Genomic DNA, 24520 nt, shown 5'->3' with positions numbered 1-24520 from the left:
TTACAATAATTATATATTTTTTTCTCACGCAAATGCTAACCACGAAACGTGGGCGTTGTTGGAGACTATATGTTTCAGTTTTCCGAGACCCGAGTCACGACAGGAAGGGCAACATGGTAAGCATCCTTGGATGACGACGGATGCTTCACCTCCATAAATGGTATACTGAGAGTCTTGAATAACTACCAAGTGCATGTAAGTAAGTATACTCTCACTGTGACAAAACCCGGTATATCTGACAGGTTAATGTATTTTCGTCAATTTGTACGCAAATGTGCCATGCGACAGTGCGATAATATGCCATGCGGTAGTGTGTTTGTCGCATGGCTCATTGTTCCAAAGTCGCATTGTCGCCCATGCGATATTGCGACAAAGCCTAAATCAATCACTAAAGAAATCAGAATTGTCTAATTTTCGACTTATCAACTGCAAGGAAAAGTCAGCCATATTGAATGGCGTTTCGAAATAAGCACTTCAAATATATATTGCCATTACAGTAATAATATATTTTCTTCTCTCGCAAATGGTAACCAGGAAAAGTGGCCGTTGTTGGAGAATATATGTTTCAGTTTTCCGAGACCCGAGTGACGACAGGAAGGTCAACATGGTAAATATCCTTGGATGACGATGGAATGTTCAATTCCATGAATGGTATACTGGAGACCCGAGTGACGACAGTAAAGGCAACATGGTAAGCATCATTGGATGGCGACGGATGGTTCATCTGCATACTCTCACTGTGACAACACCTGTTATATCTGCTAGGTTAATGCATTTTCATCAATCTTTAAGCAAATGTGCCATGCGACAGTGCGATAATGTGCCATGCGACAGTGTGTTTGTCGCATGGCTCATTGTTTCAATGTCGCATTTGCGCCCATGCGACAGTGCGACAAAGCCTAAATCAATCACCATAGAAATAAGAAATATCTAACTTTCGACTTATCAAATAGAAGGGAAAGTCGGCCATGTTAATTGACGTGTTAAAATAAGCACTTCATATATATATTGCCATTACAATAATTATGTATTTTCTTCTCACGCAAATGGTAACCAGGAAACGTGGGCGTTGTTGGAGACTATATGTTTCAGTTTTCTGAGACCCGAGTGACGACAGGAAAACACGGTAAGCATCCTTGGATGACGACGGATGGTTGCCTCCATGAATGGTATACTGAGAGTCTTGAAAAACTACCAAGTGCATTTCGGTAAGTATACTCTCACTGTGACAACACCCGGTATATCTGCCAGATTAATGTATTTTCATCAATTTCTACGCAAATGCGCCATGCGATAATTTGCCATGTGTCAGTGTGTTTGTCGCATGGCTCATTGTTCCAATGTCGCATTGTCGCCCATGCGAAAGTGCAACAAAGCCTTAATCAATCACCATAGAAATCAGAAATATCTAATTTTCGACTTATCAACTGCAAGGGAAAGTCAGCAATATTGAATGGCGTTTCTAAATAAGCACTTCAGATACATATTGCCATTACAGTAATGATAAATTTTCTCTCTCGCACATGGTAACCACGAAACGTGGCCGTTGTTGGAGAATATATGTTTCAGTTTTCCGAAAACCGAGTAACGACAGGAAGGGCAACATGATAAGCAACCTTGGATGACGACAGATGGTTCACCTGCATGAATGGTATACTGAGAGTCTTGTAAAACTACCAAGTGCATTTAGGTAAGTATACTCTCACTGTGACAACACCGGTATATCTGCCAAGTTAATGCATTTTCATCAATTTGTACGCAAATGTGCCATGCGACAGTGCGATAATATGCCATGCGACATTGTGTTTGTCGCATGGCTCATTGTTTCAATGTCGCATTGTCGCCATGCGATATTGCGACAAAGCCTAAATCAATCACTAAAGAAATCAGAAATGTCTAACTTTTCGACTTATCAACTAGCAAGGGAAAGTCAGCCATGTTGATTGGCGTGTTGAAATAAGCACTTCATTATATATATTGCCATTACAGTGATTATATATTTTCTTCTCACGCAAATGGTAACCACGAAACGTGGCCGTTGTTGGAGACTATATGTTTCAGTTTTCCGAGACCCGAGTCACGACAGGAAGGGCAACACGGTAAGCATCCTTGGATGACGACAGATGCTTCACCTCCATAAATGGTATACTGAGAATCTTGAATAACTACCAAGTGCATTTAAGTAAGTATACTCTCACTGTGACAACACCCGGTATATTTGCCAGGTTAATGTTTTGCGTCAATTTTTACGCGAATGTGCCATGCGACAGTGCGATAATGTGCCATGCGACATTGTGTTTGTCGCATGGTTCATTGTTTCAATGTCGCATTGTCGCCCATGCGACAGTGCAACAAAGCCTTAATCAATCACCAAAGAAATCAGAAATATCTAACTTTCGACTTATCAACTGCAAGGAAAGTCGGACATATTGAATGACGTTTAAAATAAGCACTTCAGATATATATTGCCATTACAGTAATTATATATTTTCTCTCATCGCAAATGGTAACCACGAAACGTGGCCGTTGTTGGAAAATATATGTTTCAGTTTTCCGAGACCCGAGCGACGACAGAAGGGCAACATAATAAGCAACCTTAGATGACGACAGATTGTTCAACACCATGAATGGTATACTAGAGACCCGAGTGAAAAGGGCAATATGGTAAGCACCATTGGATGACGACGGATGGTTCACCTCCATGAAATGGTATACTGAGAGTATTGTAAAAACTACCAAGTGCATTTAGGTAAGTATTTACTCTCACTGTGACAACACCCGGTATATCTGCCAGGTTAATGCATTTTTATAAATTTGTACGCAAATGTGCCATGCGACAGTGCGATAATGTGCGGTGCGACATTGTGTTTTGTCGCTGGCTCATTGTTTTCAATGTCGCATTGTCGTCCATGCCACAGTGCGACAAAGCCTAAATCAATCACTATAGAAATCAGAAATATCTAACTTTCGACTTATCAAATAGAAGGGAAAGTCGGCCATGTTGATTGACGTGTTAAAATAAGCACTTCATATATATATTGCCATTACAATAATTATATATTTTCTTCTCACGCAAATGGTAATCACGAAACGTGGCCGTTGTTGGAGACTATATGTTTCAGTTTTCCGAGACCCGAGTCACGACATGAAGAGCAACATGGTAAGCATCCTTGGAAGTGACGATCAATTTGATTACGCAAATGTGCCATGCGACAGTGCGATAATGTGCCATGCGACATTGTGTTTGTCGCATGGCTCATTGTTTCAATGTCGCATTGTCGCCCATGCGGCGACAGTGCGACAAAGCCTAAATCAATCACCATTAAGAATATCAGAAATATCTAAACTTTCGACTTATCAAATAGAAGGGAAAGTCGGCCAGGTTGATTGACGTGTTGAAATAAGCACTTCATATATATATTGCCATTACAATAATTATATATTTTTTTTCTCACGCAAATGGTAACCACGAAACGTGGCCGTTGTTGGAGACTATATGTTTCAGTTTTCCGAGACCCGAGTCACGACAGGAAAGGGCAACACGGATAAGCAATCCTTGGATGACGACAGTGATGCTTGCACCTCCACCGTAAAAAAAAAAATGGTATACTGAGAGTCTTGAATAAACTCTTACCAAGTGCATTTGGGTAAGTATACTCTCACTGTGACAACAACACCCGTAAATCTGCCAGGTTAATGTATTGTTTTATCATTTTGTACGCGAAATGTGCCATCGCGACAGTTGCGATAAATGTGCCCAATGCGACATTGTGTTTGTCGCATGGCTCATTGTTTTCAATGTCGCATTGTCGCCCATGCGACAGTGCGGACAAAGCCTAAATCAATCACCATAGAAATCAGAAATATCTAATTTTCGACTTATCAACTAGAAGGGAAAAGTACGGAAAACATGTTGATTGACGTGTTATCTAAATAGCACTTCATATATATATATTGCCATTACAATAAATTAATATATTTTTCTATCTCACGCAAATGGTAACCACGAAACGTGGCCGTTTGTTGAGACTATATAGTTTCAGTTTTCCGAGACCCGAGTGACGACAGGAAGAGCAACATGGTAAGCATCCTTGGACGACGACGGATGGTTCTCCTTCATGAATGGTAAAAAAGAGTCGTGAAAAAACTACCAACTGCATATATTTACAACTTGCTAGGGCTTTTTTCACTATACGCAACTACTAGCCGATTTTGTTTACACATAAACTGCATGGTAAACATTGAAACTTTGAACTTGCGTATGTGAGAAACTGGTTCTATGCAACGTAAAGGGGTCTACTTTTTTTAAAGAAACACATGGCTTTGTTTACATTTTGGCGCAACATTACGTGTATATGATTGTTTTTCATAGAAATTTTGGAAAAATCTAAACAATGCATATATGTTTTATATTTATATTTGATACCAACATTTTTTAAATTAACAATTGTAAAAAGAAACGGGAAAAAAATATCCCGACCGGGGCGACGTGCAGTGCTGTCAAATGTAAACGTTACCCGCTGTGTTTGTGTTCGTCCTACGATTGCGTCTTTGGGTGGCTGGACGGGCGTGAGACCCTCATGACAGAAGGTCAGTATATAAAGATAATCCTCTTGTCTTTGTTCTTTGAGAAATTTAATATCATGTGTATTTTAAAACATGCACCCCGCTGGTAATCCAGCGTTTGTTAACCAGTTACGTGTCACCACAAATACATTGATTGTAGGCCTACCCATCGAACACAAGTGAAAATGTTCGTCTGTAGATGGCGATGGAGCTAAGCGTAGATTATATAATCACTCATGGATTTCCAAGGATGTTAATATCGTCAAGTCAGACGACAATCTCAAACACGTTGAGCTACTTGAACATCGGTGTTTTGGACAACTTCGGTCAACTCTCTAGTGTGTAAGCGTGCGTCAGCTTCACCTGGCTGCACAAAAAACGGTCACCGAGTTCACACATGTGGGCCAGTACAAATTCTTTTTGGTTTATTACGCTATATTAACTTTTAGCAAAATTGAATTTATACTTAAAGTTCTGATCAGGGAAATAAAATTTTTCTCTGAAATTTCCTTTGTTTTGTCATGTTTGATTTTACAATGAAAATATTGAACTTTTATTGTCGTATCGCGATTAACTTACGTAATTGTAATTGAGAAATTTGACCGATTCTAAATAATGACGATTTTAATAGCAGAAAATAAAATTATCATTTTGTGCAATTATACGGGGCGCTTAACATTATATTCTTAGACAACTCGACATGCGGTTAACATGCGACAGGTAAAGTGTTTGTAAAGAAATGCATAGCGATTGTCGTACTGTTCGTACTTGTCAAATGACATATATTGTCGCACTATCGCATGGCATATTGGCGTACTGTCGCATGACCCATTGTCGTATTCATTGACGTTTCGAAATAAGCACGTGATATATACTGCTATCACGCTAATTATATACTTCTTTCTCTCGCAAATGGTAACAACGAGACATGGCCGTTGTTGGAGACTATGTTTCAGTTTTTCGAGCCCGGAGTGACGACAGGAAGGGCAACATGGTAAACATCCTTGAATGACGACGGATGGTTCGCCTCCATGAATGGTAAAAAAGAGCAGTCGAAAGAAAAACTACCAACTGCATATAGGTAATGTATATACTTTAACTTACGTTTTTGTAAAGAAACTATTCTAAATATGAATTTTTATCAATTTGATCGACTATACGGCATGCGACCAACTCGACAATGCGCCATGTGACAATGTGTTTGTCGCAAAGCGGCATTGTTCGGACTGTTGCATGGCATAATGTCGCACTGTCGCATGGCGCTTTTGTAGTATTGATTGATGTCTCGAAAATAAGCACATCATACATACTGCTATCACACCACTAATTATACACTGCTTTCTCTCGCAAATGGTACCACGAGAGGTGGCCGTACCATATGTTTTAGTTTTCCGAGACCCGAGTGACGACAGGAAAAGGCAACATGGTAAGCATCCTTGGATGACGAACGGGAATGTTTCACCTCCATGAATGTAAACTGAAATCGTCACGAACTACAAACTGCATTTAGGTTAGTTTAAAAAACGTGACAAACATATATCCAGAATATCTGCTCATACTTAATTGTAAAGACACTGTTATAAATATTGAATTTGTCTCACTTGTCGCATGACATATTGGCGCACTGTCGCATGACTCATTGTTCGTATTCATTGATGTTTCGAAATAAGCAAGTCATATGATACTGTTATTATACAATAATTATATACTTCTTTCTCTGCAAATGGTAACCACGTGGGGTGGCCATTTTTGAAGACTATATGTTTCAGTTTTTTCCGAGACCCGAGTGACGACCCAGAAAGGGGAACATAATAAGCTTCCTTAGATGTCGACTCATGGTTAACCTCCATGAATGGTAAACTGGAGTCATGAAAAAGAACACATACCACAATCTTCCACGCATTTAGGTAAGTAGACTATAACTTACGTAACTGTGAAGAAAATTATTTCTCAAAATGAATGTTATCATGTTGTGCAACTACAACGCCATGCGACAACTCGACAATGGCGCTATGGCGACAGTTTGTTTGTTGCATAACGCATTGTCGTATTTTTTCGCATAGCATATTGTCGCACTATCGCATGACCCCATTGTCGCACTGTCGCATGACACATTGTTCGTATTCATTGACGTTTCGAAATACGCATATCAAAACCCTATACTGCTATCACACTAAATTATATACTTCTTTCTCTCGCAAATGGTAACCACGTACGGTGGCGGGTTTTTAGAGTCTATATGTTTCAGTTTTTCTGAGACCCGAGTGATGACAGAGAGGGCCAACATGGTAAGCATCCTTACAATGCCGACTCATGGTTAACCTCCATGAATGGTAAACTGGAGTCATGAAAAACTACCAACTGCATTTTAGGTAGGTATACTTTGATTCTAAGTATTTGTTAAGAAACTATTCTATATAAATAACTTTTTATCAATTTTATCGACTTTAACGTCATGCGGTAAACTCGACAAATGCGCCATGTGACAATGTTTTTGTCGCATAGCGCATTGTCGGACTGTTGCATGGCATAATGTTGCACTGTCGCATGGCGCATTGTCGTATTGATTGATATCTCGAAATAAGCACATCATATATACTGCTATCACATTAATTATACACTTCTGTCTTTCACAAATGGTAACCACGTGAGGTGGCCATTTTTGAAGACTATATGTTTCAGTTTTCCGAGACCCGAGTGACGACAGAAAGGGGAACATAATAAGCTTCCTTAGATGTCGACTCATGGTTAACCTCCATGAATGGTAAACTGGAGTCATGAAAAACTATCAACTGCATTTAGGTAAGTATACTTCAACTAACATAAACTGTAAAGAAATTATTCTAAATAATGAATGGTTATCATTTTGTGCAACTACACGTAATGCGACAACTCGACAATGCTCTCATGCGACAGTTTGTTTGAGTTGCATTAGCGCATTGTCGTATTTTCGCATAGCATATCGTGTCGCACTATCGCAGGGGCATGACCCCTTGAGCGCACTGTCGCATGACACATTGTCGTATTCATTGACGTTTACACCATATTATAAGCATATCATTTAACCATATTCAAATTATACTTCTATCACACTAATTATATCTACTTTCTTTCTCTCGCAAATGGTAACCACGTACGGTGGCGGTTTTTAGAGTCTATTATGTTTCAGTTTTCTGAGACCCGAGTTGAACGACCAGAGATAGTGCAACATGGTAAGCATCCTTGGATGCCGACTCATGGTGGTAAACCTCCATGAATTTTATTAAAAAAAATCTGGAGTCATGAAAAAAAATTACCAACTGCATTTAGGTAGTTAGTATACTTTTTTGATTTAAAGGTATTTGTTAAGAAACTATTCTATATAATTGAATTTTTTTATCAATTTTATCGACTTTACGCACAATGCGGTTTCTCGACCTCGAATGCGCCATGTGACAATTGTTTTTTGTCGCATAGCGCAATGGTCGGACTGTTTGCATGGCATAATGTTGCACTGGGTCGCATGGCGCAATTGTCGCGTATTGATTGATGCCTCTCGAAATAAACAACATCATATATAGGTGCTATCACATTAATTATACACTTCTGTCTTTCACAAATGGTAACCCACGTGAGGTGGCCGTTCCCCGTTTTTGAAGACTATATGTTTCAGTTTTCCTAGGCCCGAGTGACACCGTGAATAGAGTAACATGGTAAGCATTAGGCTTGGAGACGACGGGATGGAAACATGGTTCACCTCCATGAATCGACTCGTCACAAACTGACAAACTGCATTTAGGTAAGTATAAAAAACGTGAACAACGTATATACAGAATACCTGCTCAGTTTAATTGTAAAGACACTGTTCTAAATAATGAATTTTAGTAATCAATTTGTGCGACTCTACGTTATGCGACAACTCGACAATGCGCCATGCGACAGTGTGTTGTTGGCATTGAACGTAATGTCGCATGTAGACATTTTGTTGCACTAAATCGCACATGGCATATGTCGCACTGTTCGCATGACCCATTGTCGTATTCATTGACGTTTCGAAAAAAAGCATATCAATATATACTGCTATCACACTAATTATATACTTCTTTCTCTTGCAAATGGTAATCCACGAGAGGTGTCCAGTTTTGGGGTGTACTTTGTTTCAGTTTTCAAGAGACTCGATGTTTAGTGAGTGACAGTTTTCCGTGAAGGGAAGGGCCAACATGGAAAGCATCCCATTGATGTGGACTCATGGTTTAAACTCATTTGATTGGTAAGCTGGTATCTTCAAAAAATCTACCAACTGCACTTTGGTAAGTATACTTTAGTTAATTCCAATGCTAAGTTAATTGTAATGAAACTGTTCTAAATAATCATTTTGTATCAATTTGATTACGACTCTTTAAGCCGTGCGGACAACTCTACCATGCGCCAAGTGACAATGTGTTTGTCGCATAGGGTATATATTGCACTATCGCATCCGGAATTATGGCAGCTGCTATGTAAAAGTTCTAAACAAAGATTTACCAATCCTTTAATATTTTCAAATTCCACTGGGGTAAGAATATCAACCAAATACACGTCCCTTTGGAAAAAAAAAAACCAAAAAATTTTTTTTTTTTTTTTTTCATTTTTCCCCTTTTTTTTTTCCCGGGGGGATGCAGGGCCAGACATAATTGTCAGCGAGAGTTCTAAATACATAAGGGTGGTGCTAAGGTTGCTGTGATAAATTCATTATTGTTTTATAGCTGTTGCCTATGGCTGGTGGTTGTTAGGATTACTGGTGGTATACCGTCTGCGTTCAAACCATGTAACTTGTCACCAGTCTTAATGTTTTGTTGTCTTAAGAGGTCGCGTTACAATCATAAAGCCACATATGTTCTCTCAAGCAAAAATTGACATTGGGCTTCTTCCGTTAGACAGGGACTTCTTCGACTAGGGTGTTGTATAAGATTTTGAACATCCTACCTATTAGCTTCTCCTTTTGAAGTAGGTACTTATCTCACGAGTAAATGTTTTGCTGCCATTTTTGCATCTTTATTTTCCGCTTAGATTGGCCATTAGGCTTGACTTGTGACTAAAGCTTTGGTCACAGGTGCCACAACGCTAATCCAGGCGGGCTCTGTGATGGCAGTTCAAATTTCTGATCGAAGAACGGACATTCTACGTAATAATTGCACAGTCAATTTTATTGTTTTTTGTCATCAACTGCGATGCACCACTCCAAAAGCGTCCACATGAACTAGGGTGTACCGATTTAGGGCGGGATTACTTTTCTAGACGGAAAGAAAGAAAATAAGTAATCCGTCCCCGTAATTATCGGCAACCTTTCCGACTTATAGTTCATGTGGACACTTTCAGGGTAGTGCTGTGCTGTTGGGAACAACTGCATTGAATTGACTGTGCAATTGCTGTAGAACGTCCGTTCTTCAAGTAGAAAATTGAATCGCCATCACAGAAAGCCCACCTGAATTATCATTGTCACAAACGATAATCCAGTCGGACTTTTTGATGGTTGTTTTCATTTGATTGAAGAACGGTTTTATGTCAATCGCACAGTAAATTTCATCGCTTTTGTCATCAAATGCGATGCACCACTCCAAAAGCGTCCCCATGAACTAGGGTGTACCGGTTTAGGGCGGGATTACTTTTCTTGACGGAAAGAAAGGAAATAAGTAATCTGTCCCCGTAATTATCGGCAACCTTTCCGACTTATAGTTCATGTGGACACTTTAAGGGTAGTGCTGTGCTGTCGGGGATAACTGCATTGAATTGACTGTGCGATTGCCGTAGAACATTCGTCATTCAATCAGAAAATGGAACTGCCGTCACAGAAAACCCGCCTAAATTATCATTGGGGCACCTGTGCCCAAAGTCCACAAGTCAAGGCTGGTACGTCGGCATGAGTCGGCTTCCAGTGCTAAATGAAGCGGACAATTCAGATGCAAAAATTGCAACACAACATTTATTCGATGAGAAGTATCTACGTCACAAGAAGAGCCATAATCAAGTAGGAATGTTCAAATCCTATATCAACACCCCTAGACTAAGAAGAAGCCACCTGTCTAACGGAAGAAGCATCAATGTCATCCTTGCTTCAGAGAACAATGTGGCCATTTGATTTAAAACGGCATCTCGGACACAGACATTAAGATGGTTACAAGTTACATGCTTTGATGCAGACTCTATATGACAAATTGTAAACAACAGTAGCATCAGCAGCAACTATAAAACAATGATGAATTTACCCAGCAACATCGACACCACCTCATTGTGTTTAAACACCTTTTTACAGCAAATTATCTGGACCTACATCTTGTGAGGAGACCTTCTCAAAGTTCTCAATTAACTGTTTGGCAAAGATATGGCCACCTCCACAAGGACGGTATGGTTATCGGATGGCGGAGAAGACAAGCATGTAGCCTGTAACAATGGAGAAGACATGAAGACTCGAGGGAAGAAAAAATAACAAACACGAAGCCTTTGATACCATAATGAGGTAAGCGAGATCTGCTACAACGATGAGGAATGGGTTAGGAACTATGGAAATTACGATAATGAAGGAATGTCAGAGAAACAAGGTACTGGTGAAAATGGAGGGAACATGAAACTTGTGGAAATGAACATGTTTGATGCAAAGTTTAAGTCCAATTATCAGATACATTCTTCAGTTACAAAATGATTCCTACACAAAAAGTCATAGATGATGTAACAGAAGTCATTGATTTTGGAATCATTGTAATGAATACCTTTCAGTTGGCAATTTTGATAGCCAAAACTATAACGACCATCAGGATAATGGAGTTAAAATGACAACCATTATAGCGACGATGTTTTTCCACCATATGAAAAGATTTCCCTTTCTTCCCGAATGTGCAGTTCCAACATTTGGACCTCTTTTAGTGAACTGCTTTGCTGTGGATTCGTCTCGTTGACTTTGACGATGTTTTCAGTTTGGCAACTCTCGTTGGCAATAAATACAATTGGTTAGCATATCAGAATGGCGACACCAAATTTGTGATAATCTAGGTCATGGAATATCGGACAATTTAACCCATCAGGAGTTTGTAAAGTATGGATAGCGACAACCAAATAGATTTTTTTTTACAATAGTGACAGCAACTTTAAATAGTGACAAAATCAGGATAGTGACAACCACCAGGATAGTGATTGGCTGGTTTTATTCACATTTTCCACTAGAATAGTGACAAACATCAGGATAGTGACAACCACCAGGATAGTGACGAACCATCAGGATAGTGAAAACCATCAGGATAAATGACAACAGGATCAGTGAAAGTGACAATTATCACGATAGGAAAGTGACAACTATCAGGTAGTGACGATTGGAAAGTGACAACTACCAACGATAGGATAGTGACACCTATCACGATAGGATAGTGACAACCATCAGAAAGGAGAGTAGTGAAACCATAAGGATAGCGACAACCAATATACCCGTGAGGAATGACGCGCAAGGTAGGAATTTAGGATCGTGACAACCAAAGATTAGTGGACACGGATGGCAGACCAACACCGTCCTTTTACCCCTCTCAATGAAAAGATTATTATGAAATGCATTTGAATTGTACTGCAGTAGGCCCCCTTTTTCCAATGTTCAAATTGCCCCCAAACGCATGTGGTTTCCATGCATCCAAGTGAATTATTGTTAACGCTATTTCTCCAAAAGTAGAAAAGGGATCTATCTCGGATTTTAATAGTTGAAGTTTGTTACTTCAATCTAGGATACGCTCTATAACAAGCAATAATGGAGTTAAATGATTTGACAATCCTATCATATGTTAAATTCCACCATACTGAAAGATTTCCCTTTCTTCCCAAATGGCAGTTCCAATGATTTTCACAATTTGGACCTTTTTAGTGAACTGCTTTGCTGTGGATTCGTCTCGTTTTCCACGATGTTTCATCAGTTTTGTTAACTCTCGTATTACAATTGGTTAGATCTTCCAGGATAGATACCATAGGTTAGATCTCAGGATCAACCATCAATAGTGATAACCACACCATCAGGAAATATGACAACCATTAGTGACAATTAACCATCAGGAGTGTGACAACCATCAGGATAGCGACAACCACCAGAAAAATGACAGCCAGCAGAATAGTGACAAACATAGTGACAACCACAACAAATAGTGATAAACCATCAGATAGTGATAAACATGGATAGTGATAAACAACCCAGGATATGATAACCATCAGGATATTTTGAAAAACATCAGGAAAGTGAAAACCCTTATTTATCATTTCCACAAAGTAGAAACCTTTACACCTATCACGATAGGAAAGTGACAACCCAACACGAAGGATAGTGACAACCTATCACACCAGGATAGTGACAACCATCATGAAAGGATATGGCAACCATCAGGATAGCGACAACCAGTGAGGATGACTTTGTGTGACAATGAGGACAACCACCCAAGGAGGAAAACCCCGTCATATCTGATGTATTTCAGCACATAAGGCCCCCATCCATCTTGCCCCCAAACGCATCCTGGTTTCCATGCCAAAAGTGAAAGTGACATGGATACAAGACATATCTGGAAGCGCTTGTATGACTATATTTTCTGTTTGATGCTGTGAAAACACCATTTGTAGGTACCTCGGTAAGCCCGAGCACATCAAAACAATAATAACAATCCTCGATGAAAATTAAATGAAATCCTAAATCATCAAACCAATAATATAAAAAACATATGCAAATGAAACAACGATTATCGATGTTTACAATTATGCGATCGGTGATGTTTTCTAATGTTTATTTCGTTTTCATTATTTATGAGCAAAGTGTGGATTTCACACAAATGCAAAGTGTGTATTTCCACACACTACGCTTTTCAATTTATTCCTACATTCAGTAAAATTCTATCTAATTTACTATTGATTTGAATCAAATTTGTTAAATAATTTAAAAAATGATTATAAAAAAAATAGATTTAAATGTGTGTTTGCAAAAGTCTTTTGTTGAAGTGAGTGATTTTTAAAAATAAAGTGATGAATTTACTACGCTCTCTTCCATCGAGATTTGGTAGCTCGAGTTGCCACCCTTCATAGTAGTGAAATTCAGCTACCTTTTAAATATTCATTTTGTCAAACCAATACATATAGAAAGTATTAAAAAGATGTCAATTTATTTAATTTTATCTTTTTTGTTTTTGAAAACATCATAACCGTAATACTGCTATCTGCATAGCACTTGTTGAGTGGTTAAACTCACAAAAATACTGACTTTGGATATCTGCATAAATTTACATAGCATTATTCTATTCAGAAAAATACTATGCTCATTTCATAAAAAAGTGTTATAAGTAAACCAAATTATGTACTTTTTATTTGGCAAAAGTACTCTTCATGATGTATAAGTTAAAAAAGAAATCAAAGTGATACACATGTAAGCAGCCATGTTGGTTTTCTAAAAAGGAAACAACTCATATAATCCGGAAATGGTAATACTTCTAATGTTTTTTTTTCGAAAATATTCTCAAATTAAGTAAACATTAAGATATGGATATATGCCACTGTTACAAAATAAGAGACATTGGTAATTTTAGTAATTAATATATGAATATAGAAATGATTAATTTGATTAAGAAACGGCCTTAGATTTTTACCCCATTTATTAGTGTTGAAATTGTTATTTCAGAAATAAGAAATTTAAAATAAATTTATTTCATTTATTTCAGGAAAATACGTTATTCAACTTATTGATCTTGAATCAACTTTAAATATCAAAAATGAATAAATATCTTTTGTTTAACTCTAACATTCAACATTGTACAAAATATACTACAGGTATACTAAATTCAATATAAATGATAAGCCAATTTCTTTATTCCTTTGTTTGAGTCCTTCATTCACAGCATCTATGAGTGGCTTGACTGGTTCTAAAATGTACTTGGTTTTAACCTTCGAGCTCTATTCTGTGTGTTACAGATTCACCCCCAAACCCTTGCAACAACTCGGCGCCAGTTAAGTTTTCGGAGTAGCAGACTTTCTGCCACTGTTAACAAAACATGCCAGTGAGGATAGGTCCGAGGGGACAGGAGACACCACCCAGGCTCCCGAAATGCAGACAACATACGACACGTCCACCTCAGACGGGATCAAGATGTGAGTACACTTCATTGATTGATTATATGGGCGTGCACCTTTCTTGTTTGCCTGTACAGACAGTACACAAATTATGTATTGTATGATCCCTGTTACAGGAGTCAGACGGACCTAATGTCCTGGAGCGGTGGAGGCCCTGGCAGATTACCTTGTGTCCCTGAGGGATCAGATGACAGCCCTGGCCAGACGACAGGTGATCACCATCGTTTCCCTGTGGGGCGGCCTTCATCCCTTTGACAGGAGTCCTACCACCTTCCCCTCTCGTCACCGAACTAGGGCAGTCGCCCGATTTGAGGCGTCGAAGAGAGGGTGGCCCTTGGAGTGGAGTCAACCAAACAATACTTCCTCGGTCAGAACGCAGGACCTGCACAGTGGCCCGACTCTAAACGTGGAGGCAATCATCATACGCCTATGCAGGGCTTTCTCGTCACCAGTGAAGAAGCAGGGAGCCTCTTGTACCAAGTGGACCATGGTGATGCAGGCATACAAGGCGATCCGCGACAAGTTCCTTGACAACCAGCAGGTCATGTCGCAGATTCAGCTTGTGTCACCAGTGGTAAGTAATATATGTATTCATATTGTGTATGTAAAATGCTACAAAGAATATAGAAAGGTGGAAAGGTAAAAAGTAATTGTTTTGGCTTATTGTGAAACTATTGCATACAATGAAAACAAATTGATGTTATGTTTTTCATTCCGGTATTTTACAGGTTCAACAGAAGATCGAAGAGACATGATCACAGTGTGCGTTGAAGCAAGGGTTACAGATCGAGATTTCGGAGGAGAGCTGAAAGCTCCTGTCCCACGTCGTTTGAACATGCAAACCTCACCGGTCAGGGTATCCCAAAGCCAGCAACACCAGTTTGATTCGTCATCCAACACCGCAGGTTTGTCAGCAACACGGAAAGTGTCGTCAGAAGTTCATATTGCCAACGAGCAGGCGATCGCCACACCAGTAACATTCGGTTGCCACGACCGTTTGTCTCTGCGCTTGGTTTTCTTGTTACAATGTCTCCTGTTAAATACTGTGACGTCCATCATCATTTTGACTTAACCTGTTAAATACTGTGACGTCCACCATCGTTTGGCTTACCTTCTTAAATACTGTGACGTCCACCATCGTTTCACTTACCTGTTAAATACTATGACGTCCACCATCGTAAGACTTACCTGTTAAATACTGTGACGTCCATCATCATTTGACTTAACCTGTTAAATACTGTGACGTCCACCATCGTTTGACTTACCTTCTTAAATACTGTGACGTCCACCATCGTTTCACCTTACCTGTTAAATACTGTGACGTCCACCATCGTTTGACCTACCCTCTTAAATACTGTGACGTCCACCATCGTTTGACTTACCTGTTAAATACTGTGACGTCCACCATCGTTTGACTTACCCTCTTAAATACTGTGACGTCCACCATCGTTTCACTTACCTGTTAAATACTGTGACGTCCGCTATTGTCTGACTTACCCTGTTAAATACTGTGACGTCCACCATCATTTGACTTACCCTGTTAAATACTGTGACACCCACCATTTGACTTACCCTGTTAAATACTGTGACGCCCACCATTTGACTTACCCTGTTAAATACTGTGACATCCACCATCGTTTGACTTACCTGTTAAATACTGTGACATCCGCTATTGTTTGACTTACCCTGTTAAATACTGTGACGTCCACCACTTTGCCATCCTCTATTACACACATCTCCGTATAGTAGTCGTACAGAGCCACCAGTGACACATTAATGCCCTCCTTCCCTTCTATGTTGTCATCCAGCCTGAAATAACCACAAATCAAATACACTACAAATGTGTCTAGATGTCAGTTATAACTAACAAACAATCGACAGTGAAAGAGGAGTCACTAAAAATAACCTTTAACCCACCATGTCCCTGCTCTTAGCTCTGCTGGTGGTGTGGTCCGCTTGCGCTTCTCAAAAAGGACCTCTGCCTCGAGGAATTTGATCTTGGCTCTGATAGGCTTGGAAGGTGGTGGTGCCTCGACCGGTGGCACTGACGCGGCAGCAGCAGCTGCTTTAGCCTCTTTCTCTCTCTCTTTTTCTGCCAGATAGTCTTGAGTTGCCTTCTTCAGCTTAATGGCTGGCATTGTGGAAGGTGATTAGGCTGTAAGTAAATAGAATCCATATTGAAATTCGCTCACTAATATCAACCAATATATTTAACTAGGAATGTGACCTGTAATTAAAACAGAATTGTCCATGCATGCTTGGTTTACACCATGTTCCCAGCGACCATAGTACTTACTTGGGTGAAACAATTCGCTCACTTATATCAACCAATATACTTAACTAGGAATGTGACCTGTAATTAAAACAGAATTGTCCATGCATGCTTGGTTTACACCATGTTCCCAGCGACCATAGTACTTATTTGGCTGAAACATAGTGAGCCGTGGAATTTTGGCTAATTTTTTCTCTGTATTGAAGTTGAGGTAGTCTTTTACGGATTATGTGGTTGGCCTTGAGGAATTTTAGGGCTGCTCCTGGTGGATAAATGTACACTGCAGTTTGACCTACCACGCACAGCTACCACTATGTTCTTGCTAGGTCTAAACTGATGAGGTTTCCCTATGTTTTGTGCCTTTTAATTTACAGTAAAACGTGGATAAGTCGAAGTCAGTGGGACCAGGCCGGCAAAATATTCAACTTATTGGACTCAACCATGTTTTACTATTCACAAAGACATTGATGTCTAAGTTGTACTGACTGTACCGACTGTTTCCAGGTTGGTGTTTTTACACACATATTGGTTTAAGATAGTCAATAAATATATTATTATAACAACAATATTTTTTTATCAAACAATAACGTTTGTTAGCACTGTTACGGTTGATCAGTCATGTTTGGTCAATCGGACCGAGACTTGACTTTTACCTGACACAGCGTGACGCCGGAATGTTCGACGCAAAAAAAAGGAAATTATGGAATATTTTAGAAGGAAGAGACTGCAATATGTATTTGATTCAACCGCAGTTTTTGATTCAACTGTGTCCGATTCATCTGTGCTAAATTTACCAATATAAAGAAAGAAAAAAAAAATTGGGTCCTATTGAAATATTTGACTCATCCGATTCAACCGTGTTCGACACAAATGAGTTTTAATGTAGCCCTTACACGTTTTTTTCACAATCCAGCTAGGTTTACAATGGAGATGCCTGGAATGCAGTTTGAAAAATGGCGGAATCCGCCTTGGTTGGTGTCGAAGAACAGGGAAAAATACACATGATTCCTGTCAATTGCCCTGACCAGGAACTCCAATCTCCAGTGTGAAAAACTATGACTCTGACGTTAACAAATTAACTGAGCCAAAGAAACATTGCTCCATCAGTTGTGTGACAACAGCGACAGCGTATGTATTAGCACTAAACCACACTGACTCAATTCATAAATATATTTTTTCGATGATATTTATGCGTTATTCATTTGTAAATGTATTGTAATAGCAAGATGAATGAACAATACGTAATAAAAGGAAAATCTTTCTCCAACCATTTTCTCAAGTTGTCTCTCCCTTTAGCCAAAACCCTGGCCGGGCCTTTAAAGCTCATAAGCAAAAATAAAACAAATTGATTAGGTGTACATGTAGAATATGCTCCAACATCAGAGACATATATCAGTGTTAATTATAATATATATGCAATGCACTTACATCTAATACACAGTTTAATCATTGGATTGCATGTTGCATGCCCAATTATTATCCAAGCACAAGAGGATGAAAATAGAGGGGCACTCGCCATGTTTGGGGACACTTACAGAAATCAACAAAACATCGCCTGAAATTGTTAGGCCGTATTCAAATTCTTTCAAAGAGATAAATGTATAGATTAGACACAATGTGGCTCATTAATAATAATAAACGAGGGTAACGTTATATATTTAAAATCGATAAAAAAAATACATGACCCCTTCGGCGCCTCTGTAAGGCAGCGGTAATGACAGTGTGTCTGTTTACAAGCAAACATTAAACAATGCCATATGTCATAAGCCATATTTACAACTAACCTGCAAAGGCTGGGTACAAACTATGTGCAAATGTGCAATCCAAAAACAACCACCTTGAACAAATATTATGCAAATTACTGTTGGATGCAAGCAAATGTGATCACAAATGCACCAAGGCCGCTAACTTCTGCGTGCTCACAATTTGATGACGCCGTATAATGTACAAAACGTCACGATATCCCATTTTTTTTCAAAGAGTTAACTCCCTTTACCAAAGTGTATATTCGTACACCAGATATTGCTACTACCGAAGTGTTAGATGAGCTAGGCCTAATCTTTACACTAACAAAGAATAAGAGAAACATATACAGAGACAGCATGCATCACAAATGGCTGAAATAAAATAGCACTAAATTGTTTAAAGGTCATGCAAAAACAAAGCTCATGCATGCAATAAATTTCAGATTAAAAGACAGCAGTCTTATGTACATATATGTATGCCAATATGACACAAGATAAAAATTGACATGATACATGTTAAGCATACTCTAAAACAACAATATACAACATTTAAGAAAATTATTAAGATAATACTTATAAGATTGGCATTGACATGCGAACTGTCTGCCGCGAGCACGTATCGAAAATGCATTGATTTCAATTGTGACACTGAGTACCATCACAGACTGGAATTCCCTACCAACTTCAGTGGCAAGCATAACAAACCTGATCCCTTCAGGTCTGCCCTCGCCAATCATTACCATCCATAAAGGAACAAGTTTTTTTTATCATATATATTTAAAAATCATGTAACCAACATTAAATTTCATGCCACCTCCCAGAGTCAAATGCACTCAAACCTTTGAATCTGACTCTTGATCTGGAAAAAAGAAGAAGAAGAAGAATAGGAAGAAGAAGAAAGCATTGGTCTTTCTCTTCATGGTATGACTGCATGTATGGCGTTAGAACTGCACCTGGTGCTCCAATAACATGACTGTAAAAGGCGATTAAATCTGGAATCTTATGTGTTTACTTCTTCCTGAATGGTTTGTTACGGAAGTCTGCTAGTCAATAGTGCCATATGAATAAAAGATGATTAACTAATTACGACTCATTATCTCGTAAATACGACACGCTTTTCATATTTGTTTTATTGTATCTATTTATTAACGTCTCAAATCATATACATAAAAGTACAATGTATCAGAATAAAACTGCAGCACCATTTACTTTATGGTTTCTCGTTTTAGTGAAGTTTCAATATGGCCAGACAGGGTTGTAATTATAAAGAACATACCTCAAAAGTTTCGCTAAAAATTTCCTAATACTCTGGTCATAATTGATGGCACAGAAGTGAACATTTAACGACCCAGTTCATTAATAACACAGAGTCAGTTTTATTCCGGCAATTACAAGTCAAACAAAGGATTTTGAGTAATGATCCGAGGAGATCCATTACATGTGCCTTCATGTCGTTTTCTGGATCCATTTCAGGTAACAATTTCACTACTAAAAGTGGCATTTAAACCTTTTGAAGGAGATGAAACTACCTGGAAGAATTCATGAAATATGATGGAGTCATTGCAGACAAGGGATTAAGAATATGGCCAGAAATAGAGAAAAAAAACTTCTTTTGAATATTTCACCATTTAAACCTGCAACTGAGCAATGAAAACGGCTGACGTGTTTATGACAGAGAAGGTTACAATACGTACATGTGGAAAGAGCTACTGGCTCGTGTAAAGAAGTTAAAAATGTTAGCCGAAAAAGTAGTTCTCGCACCTCAGACAGAGAAATCTCACATGATACCCAGTGCTATGATTTTGTAACATCACAACCTCGGCTAACGCATGTAACGCCTCGGTTGGGATTATGTAACAAACTCTTAGCCCTCGACTGAGATAGTCCGATCTCGATCACTTACAGGTAACAGATTTTATTAATCTCAATTTATTTGCAATCAACTATGATTTGTCTTTTTCTATGCCTTTTTCTCATTCAGGACTGAGAAGATCAGTTTAAGAAGTAATAATTGCTGAATTGTTTATCATGGAAATGTCTGTACTTCAAGTAACACGAATATGTAAATGTTAGTTGATCTTATTTAACTAGTTCAATTCTCAGTCACATCATTGCCAAATTGGAAAGCTCTTCAACTTATGAAGACTTTAGGACTGAAGTACTTACAGCACTTTGATTTACTCTCCGGTAGGCTTCGCTCCGAAAATACATTATTACATTGTAGTATTTGTGAGTGCCGCCTAACGAAGAGCATTGGTATTAAGGCAGGTAATCTAGTCCAGTAAAAATACATGCATAATCTTTGAGAAAGTGTACAACTTTTTCTTAGACTATCACAATCAATTTTATTATGTACAACATGTTTTAAAGATTTTTTTTTTTCAATTTTTGTTTCGAAAAGGTTGTGGCCCTTTAGTAAAGGTAGTAGACTAAAGGTATGGAATATAGTTTTCTAGACGGCAAGGTGTGCGAAATAGTTTTGAGCCTTGTCAAATGTATACGTATGCATTTGATACATGTAACCTGACGCGTTGCAAAACATTTTGTTTGGGAAATCGTCCATACAAGTTAAAGGCCGACATTAAAAATTACATGTTATTTTATCAACCGATTAACGAACCTGTAAGCAGCTGGTTTGAGCAAGCATTAATTCAGTATCGGGCGTGTGCCTGCTCGCGAGCATCATCGCTAAAATGTGTAAGTCGTTTGCCTGACAATAAATTGAACAGGCAGTGTCAAAATAAATCCAACTTCTGCCAATTTAAACTGTAGATACATAGTTGTTTATTAGGGCTTTTCACCGTTTGGTGAAAAACAGTATTTTTATTATTATTAGTATATATTATGTAATTTAATTATTAGGGCTTTTCACCATGTAGTGAAAAGACCTATTGTTTTTGTTCGGTTTATTATTATTATTATTATTATTATTCTACACTTTTTTGTGTCCAAAAGATCTTCAAAATGGTAAGAGGTATGCCAATGGCCTTATGTTATATTGTATGGCATGAGTTGAAGGGGTGACCGCAACATTTTCCTTCTTTCCCTGCTTCCTCCACCTGTCGGCCATGTTGTTTTCCGATTGGTCCCAAAATGCAATATGCATGACTAGGGACCAAGAGGAACCTACACATGAAATTTCAGAAAGATCCCTTCAGTACTTTCTGAGAAATAGCGATAAGAATCTTCAAATGACAAAATCCAAGATGGCCGCCTGTCGGCCATGTTGTTTTCCGATCGGTCCCAAAATGCAATATGCAAAACTAGGGACCAAGGGGAACCTACACATGAAATTTGAGAAAGATCTCTTCAGTACTTTCTGAGAAATAGCGATAACAAGGATTGTTTACTGACGGACGGACGGACGACGGACAATTTCTAGTTGTAAAATGATTTCTGCAGGTATGTTTCCATCCAAACAAACATAAGACTTACATCTTATGTTGTAGCTGTGTGTATATACATGTTTCACAAGGACCTGGCACAAAAAAAATTTAACCAACAGTATACGTATATCATAACATCTTAATATATATATATGTATACTGTTAGTTAAAAAAATCGTGCCAGGTCCCTGTGACATGTTTGTCTGTCCATTGGAATGATTTTCACAGCTTAATTCATCAAACCTGATGGTTTTCAATAGGTCATTTTTTTGACAGTTATGGCATGATATCTAACATTTTCTTCTGCTTTAACTTTTTTTCATATTTAACATAGACTGGTTCAAGTGGTTCAGCCAGTGTTCAAATGTGTGTTAATTCATGCAGGCGTCAATTATTTCTGAACGAGATAGTTTTACATGATCATGTACACGTCTGTTCTGTAGCTAAAACCGGCAAGGTATACATTATAACATTGGAAATGGTGTAACATTAGATTAACTGTTGTGGGCGAATATAATCAGTATAATGCATAAGATTAAAATTAAATTCAGGGATAACTCGTAGAATTACAAATAACGTTTCGTATTTCTTCACGGCTATGTGTAATATGTATTTTAATGCGTTCACGTATCGATATAGATATTATGCTCATCATAAGCGACCGGGCTTAGTCACATGACTTCAAAGACTCGATCTGACCGTTGGTCGGAATATTCCCGCCTAATCCATTGTTCATGAGAAGTCCGGCGAACTGACAACACAATTTTGAGCTCCAGAATTGCAACACTTTATAAAGGCAAAAGGCAAGTCCGTTCTGAACATTTCATTTATACGATATATTTATATATATATATACAGTATTGTTTAGATTTAAAGACTTATTAACAAAGTCTTACATTCCCGTATGTGAAGTAATACTGGCATAAATCACAGGGACCTGGCAAGAATTTTATAACCAACGGCAACGGTATATATCTCTCCTCTCAAAAAACCTAAAACCACATGTACGTTTTTTGTATTGTTTTTCTCTTTGTTTGATATAATATGTGAGCCACCTAACATTGGACATACTCATGAACATATCTCGGTTTCAACATGCAATTTCTACATGCGCACACATCACAATCATTTGAGTTATCGCACAAAATTACAATTACATTTGTACATGTATTTTTGTTTATGAAAACCATGAACTTCTCAATATTTTAAGGTTTGAGACCCTGTTTAAACTAGTGATGTTTTTGTATGCCTATACATTGTATATCACGGTATTCACTGCTAAGGTGTATTTGCATAACATACATATACATGTACTTAGTTTCTAAACATCCTCGATATTCCAGGGGTTCCGATCACTTATGATCTCTACACGTGTAGAGATAGTAAGTGATCGGAACCCCTGGAGTATCGAGGATGGTTACTAAAAAGTGTCTATGCATCCAAACTAACCTTACTAGATATAATACTGCTGACTCTGTATAGGCTGATGTGTTGTTTGTAAATTTTGGCAAATTATGCAAAAAATGTAAATTTTCAGTTTTGCATGTCCACAGGGTTCAGTACATATTTCTGTCACCAAACAACCATGTCATTATGTTTACTAGTGTTTATAGCATGTAGTAGGAACGCTGGTTTGACCGGATTAGACTTTATAAAGGCATACACGTATAAATTGTCCGGAAAATTTGACTTTATATAGGTTTTGTTCAACTACAGCTTGGACATGATATATTAAACAGGGTCTTAAACTTTAATTGTCCATTCAATATCTCATTTTACACTCTTCTATTTCAGGTTTTACACGGTTATTTCAGCAATACAAACTTTATTCTAGTCCTACATATTTTACTATTAATTTGTATGGATATACATGTAAACCCCGGTCAAGGCACAAACACTGATATATTGCCTATATTCCACATAAATATTCGCAGCTTAAGAAATAAAATAACTCACCTTCAAAACATTGCAGGTGAATTCCACGTAGTATGCATCACCGAATCTCATTTAGACAGCACTATTTCTGATGACGATATACAGACCGTATACATTCCTATGGTGGAGGCGTTGTCGTCTATATATCTATTATATTTACGCCAAACGTTGTCTTGACTTAGAATTTCCATCAGGTGAAGTCGTATGGGTAGAATATTCTTTAATAATTCCGCATACCTCCTTTGCACAGTTTACAGACCCAATGATAGTATAAATCCTTTTTGGGAACAATTTGAAAACTCCACTGAAACCGCACTTGATGAAAATCGGCATGTAATAATAGTTGAAGACTTGAACATTTATTGACTCTCAGAAACCCGTCACATATACTTAGTGATAGTATACATGTACGTCCATATTCCTTTTCCAATGTCTGAATGTCATACACTAACCTACACGTGTAGGTCGAACGCGCGCTTCGTCACTGGATCCCGTGCTGGTCAGCGATGCGTGCGAAATAGAGC

At 38.3% G+C, this 24520-nt stretch overlaps 1 protein-coding gene across 1 annotated transcript in view; it reads right to left on the bottom strand.

The window, feature by feature from the left end:
• Positions 1-18861, bottom strand: part of LOC138324035 (heterochromatin protein 1-binding protein 3-like) — a 51904-nt gene extending 33043 nt beyond the window's left edge. The window contains exons 1-3 of the mRNA XM_069269040.1: positions 18715-18861; positions 16576-16813; positions 16344-16467 (exon numbers count right to left, since the gene is read on the bottom strand). Coding sequence (XP_069125141.1) covers positions 16344-16467; positions 16576-16796 — 345 coding nt within the window. The 5' untranslated portion in view covers positions 16797-16813; positions 18715-18861. The remainder of the gene's footprint in view (positions 1-16343; positions 16468-16575; positions 16814-18714) is intronic.
• Positions 18862-24520: the final 5659 nt, after the last annotated feature.

The sequence above is a fragment of the Argopecten irradians genome, chromosome 5, assembly GCF_041381155.1.
Source record: "Argopecten irradians isolate NY chromosome 5, Ai_NY, whole genome shotgun sequence".
Classification (NCBI taxonomy): Eukaryota; Metazoa; Mollusca; class Bivalvia; order Pectinida; family Pectinidae; genus Argopecten; species Argopecten irradians.
The sequence above is the reverse complement of the archived record's forward strand: the minus strand, read 5'-3'. Positions and strand labels throughout refer to the sequence as shown.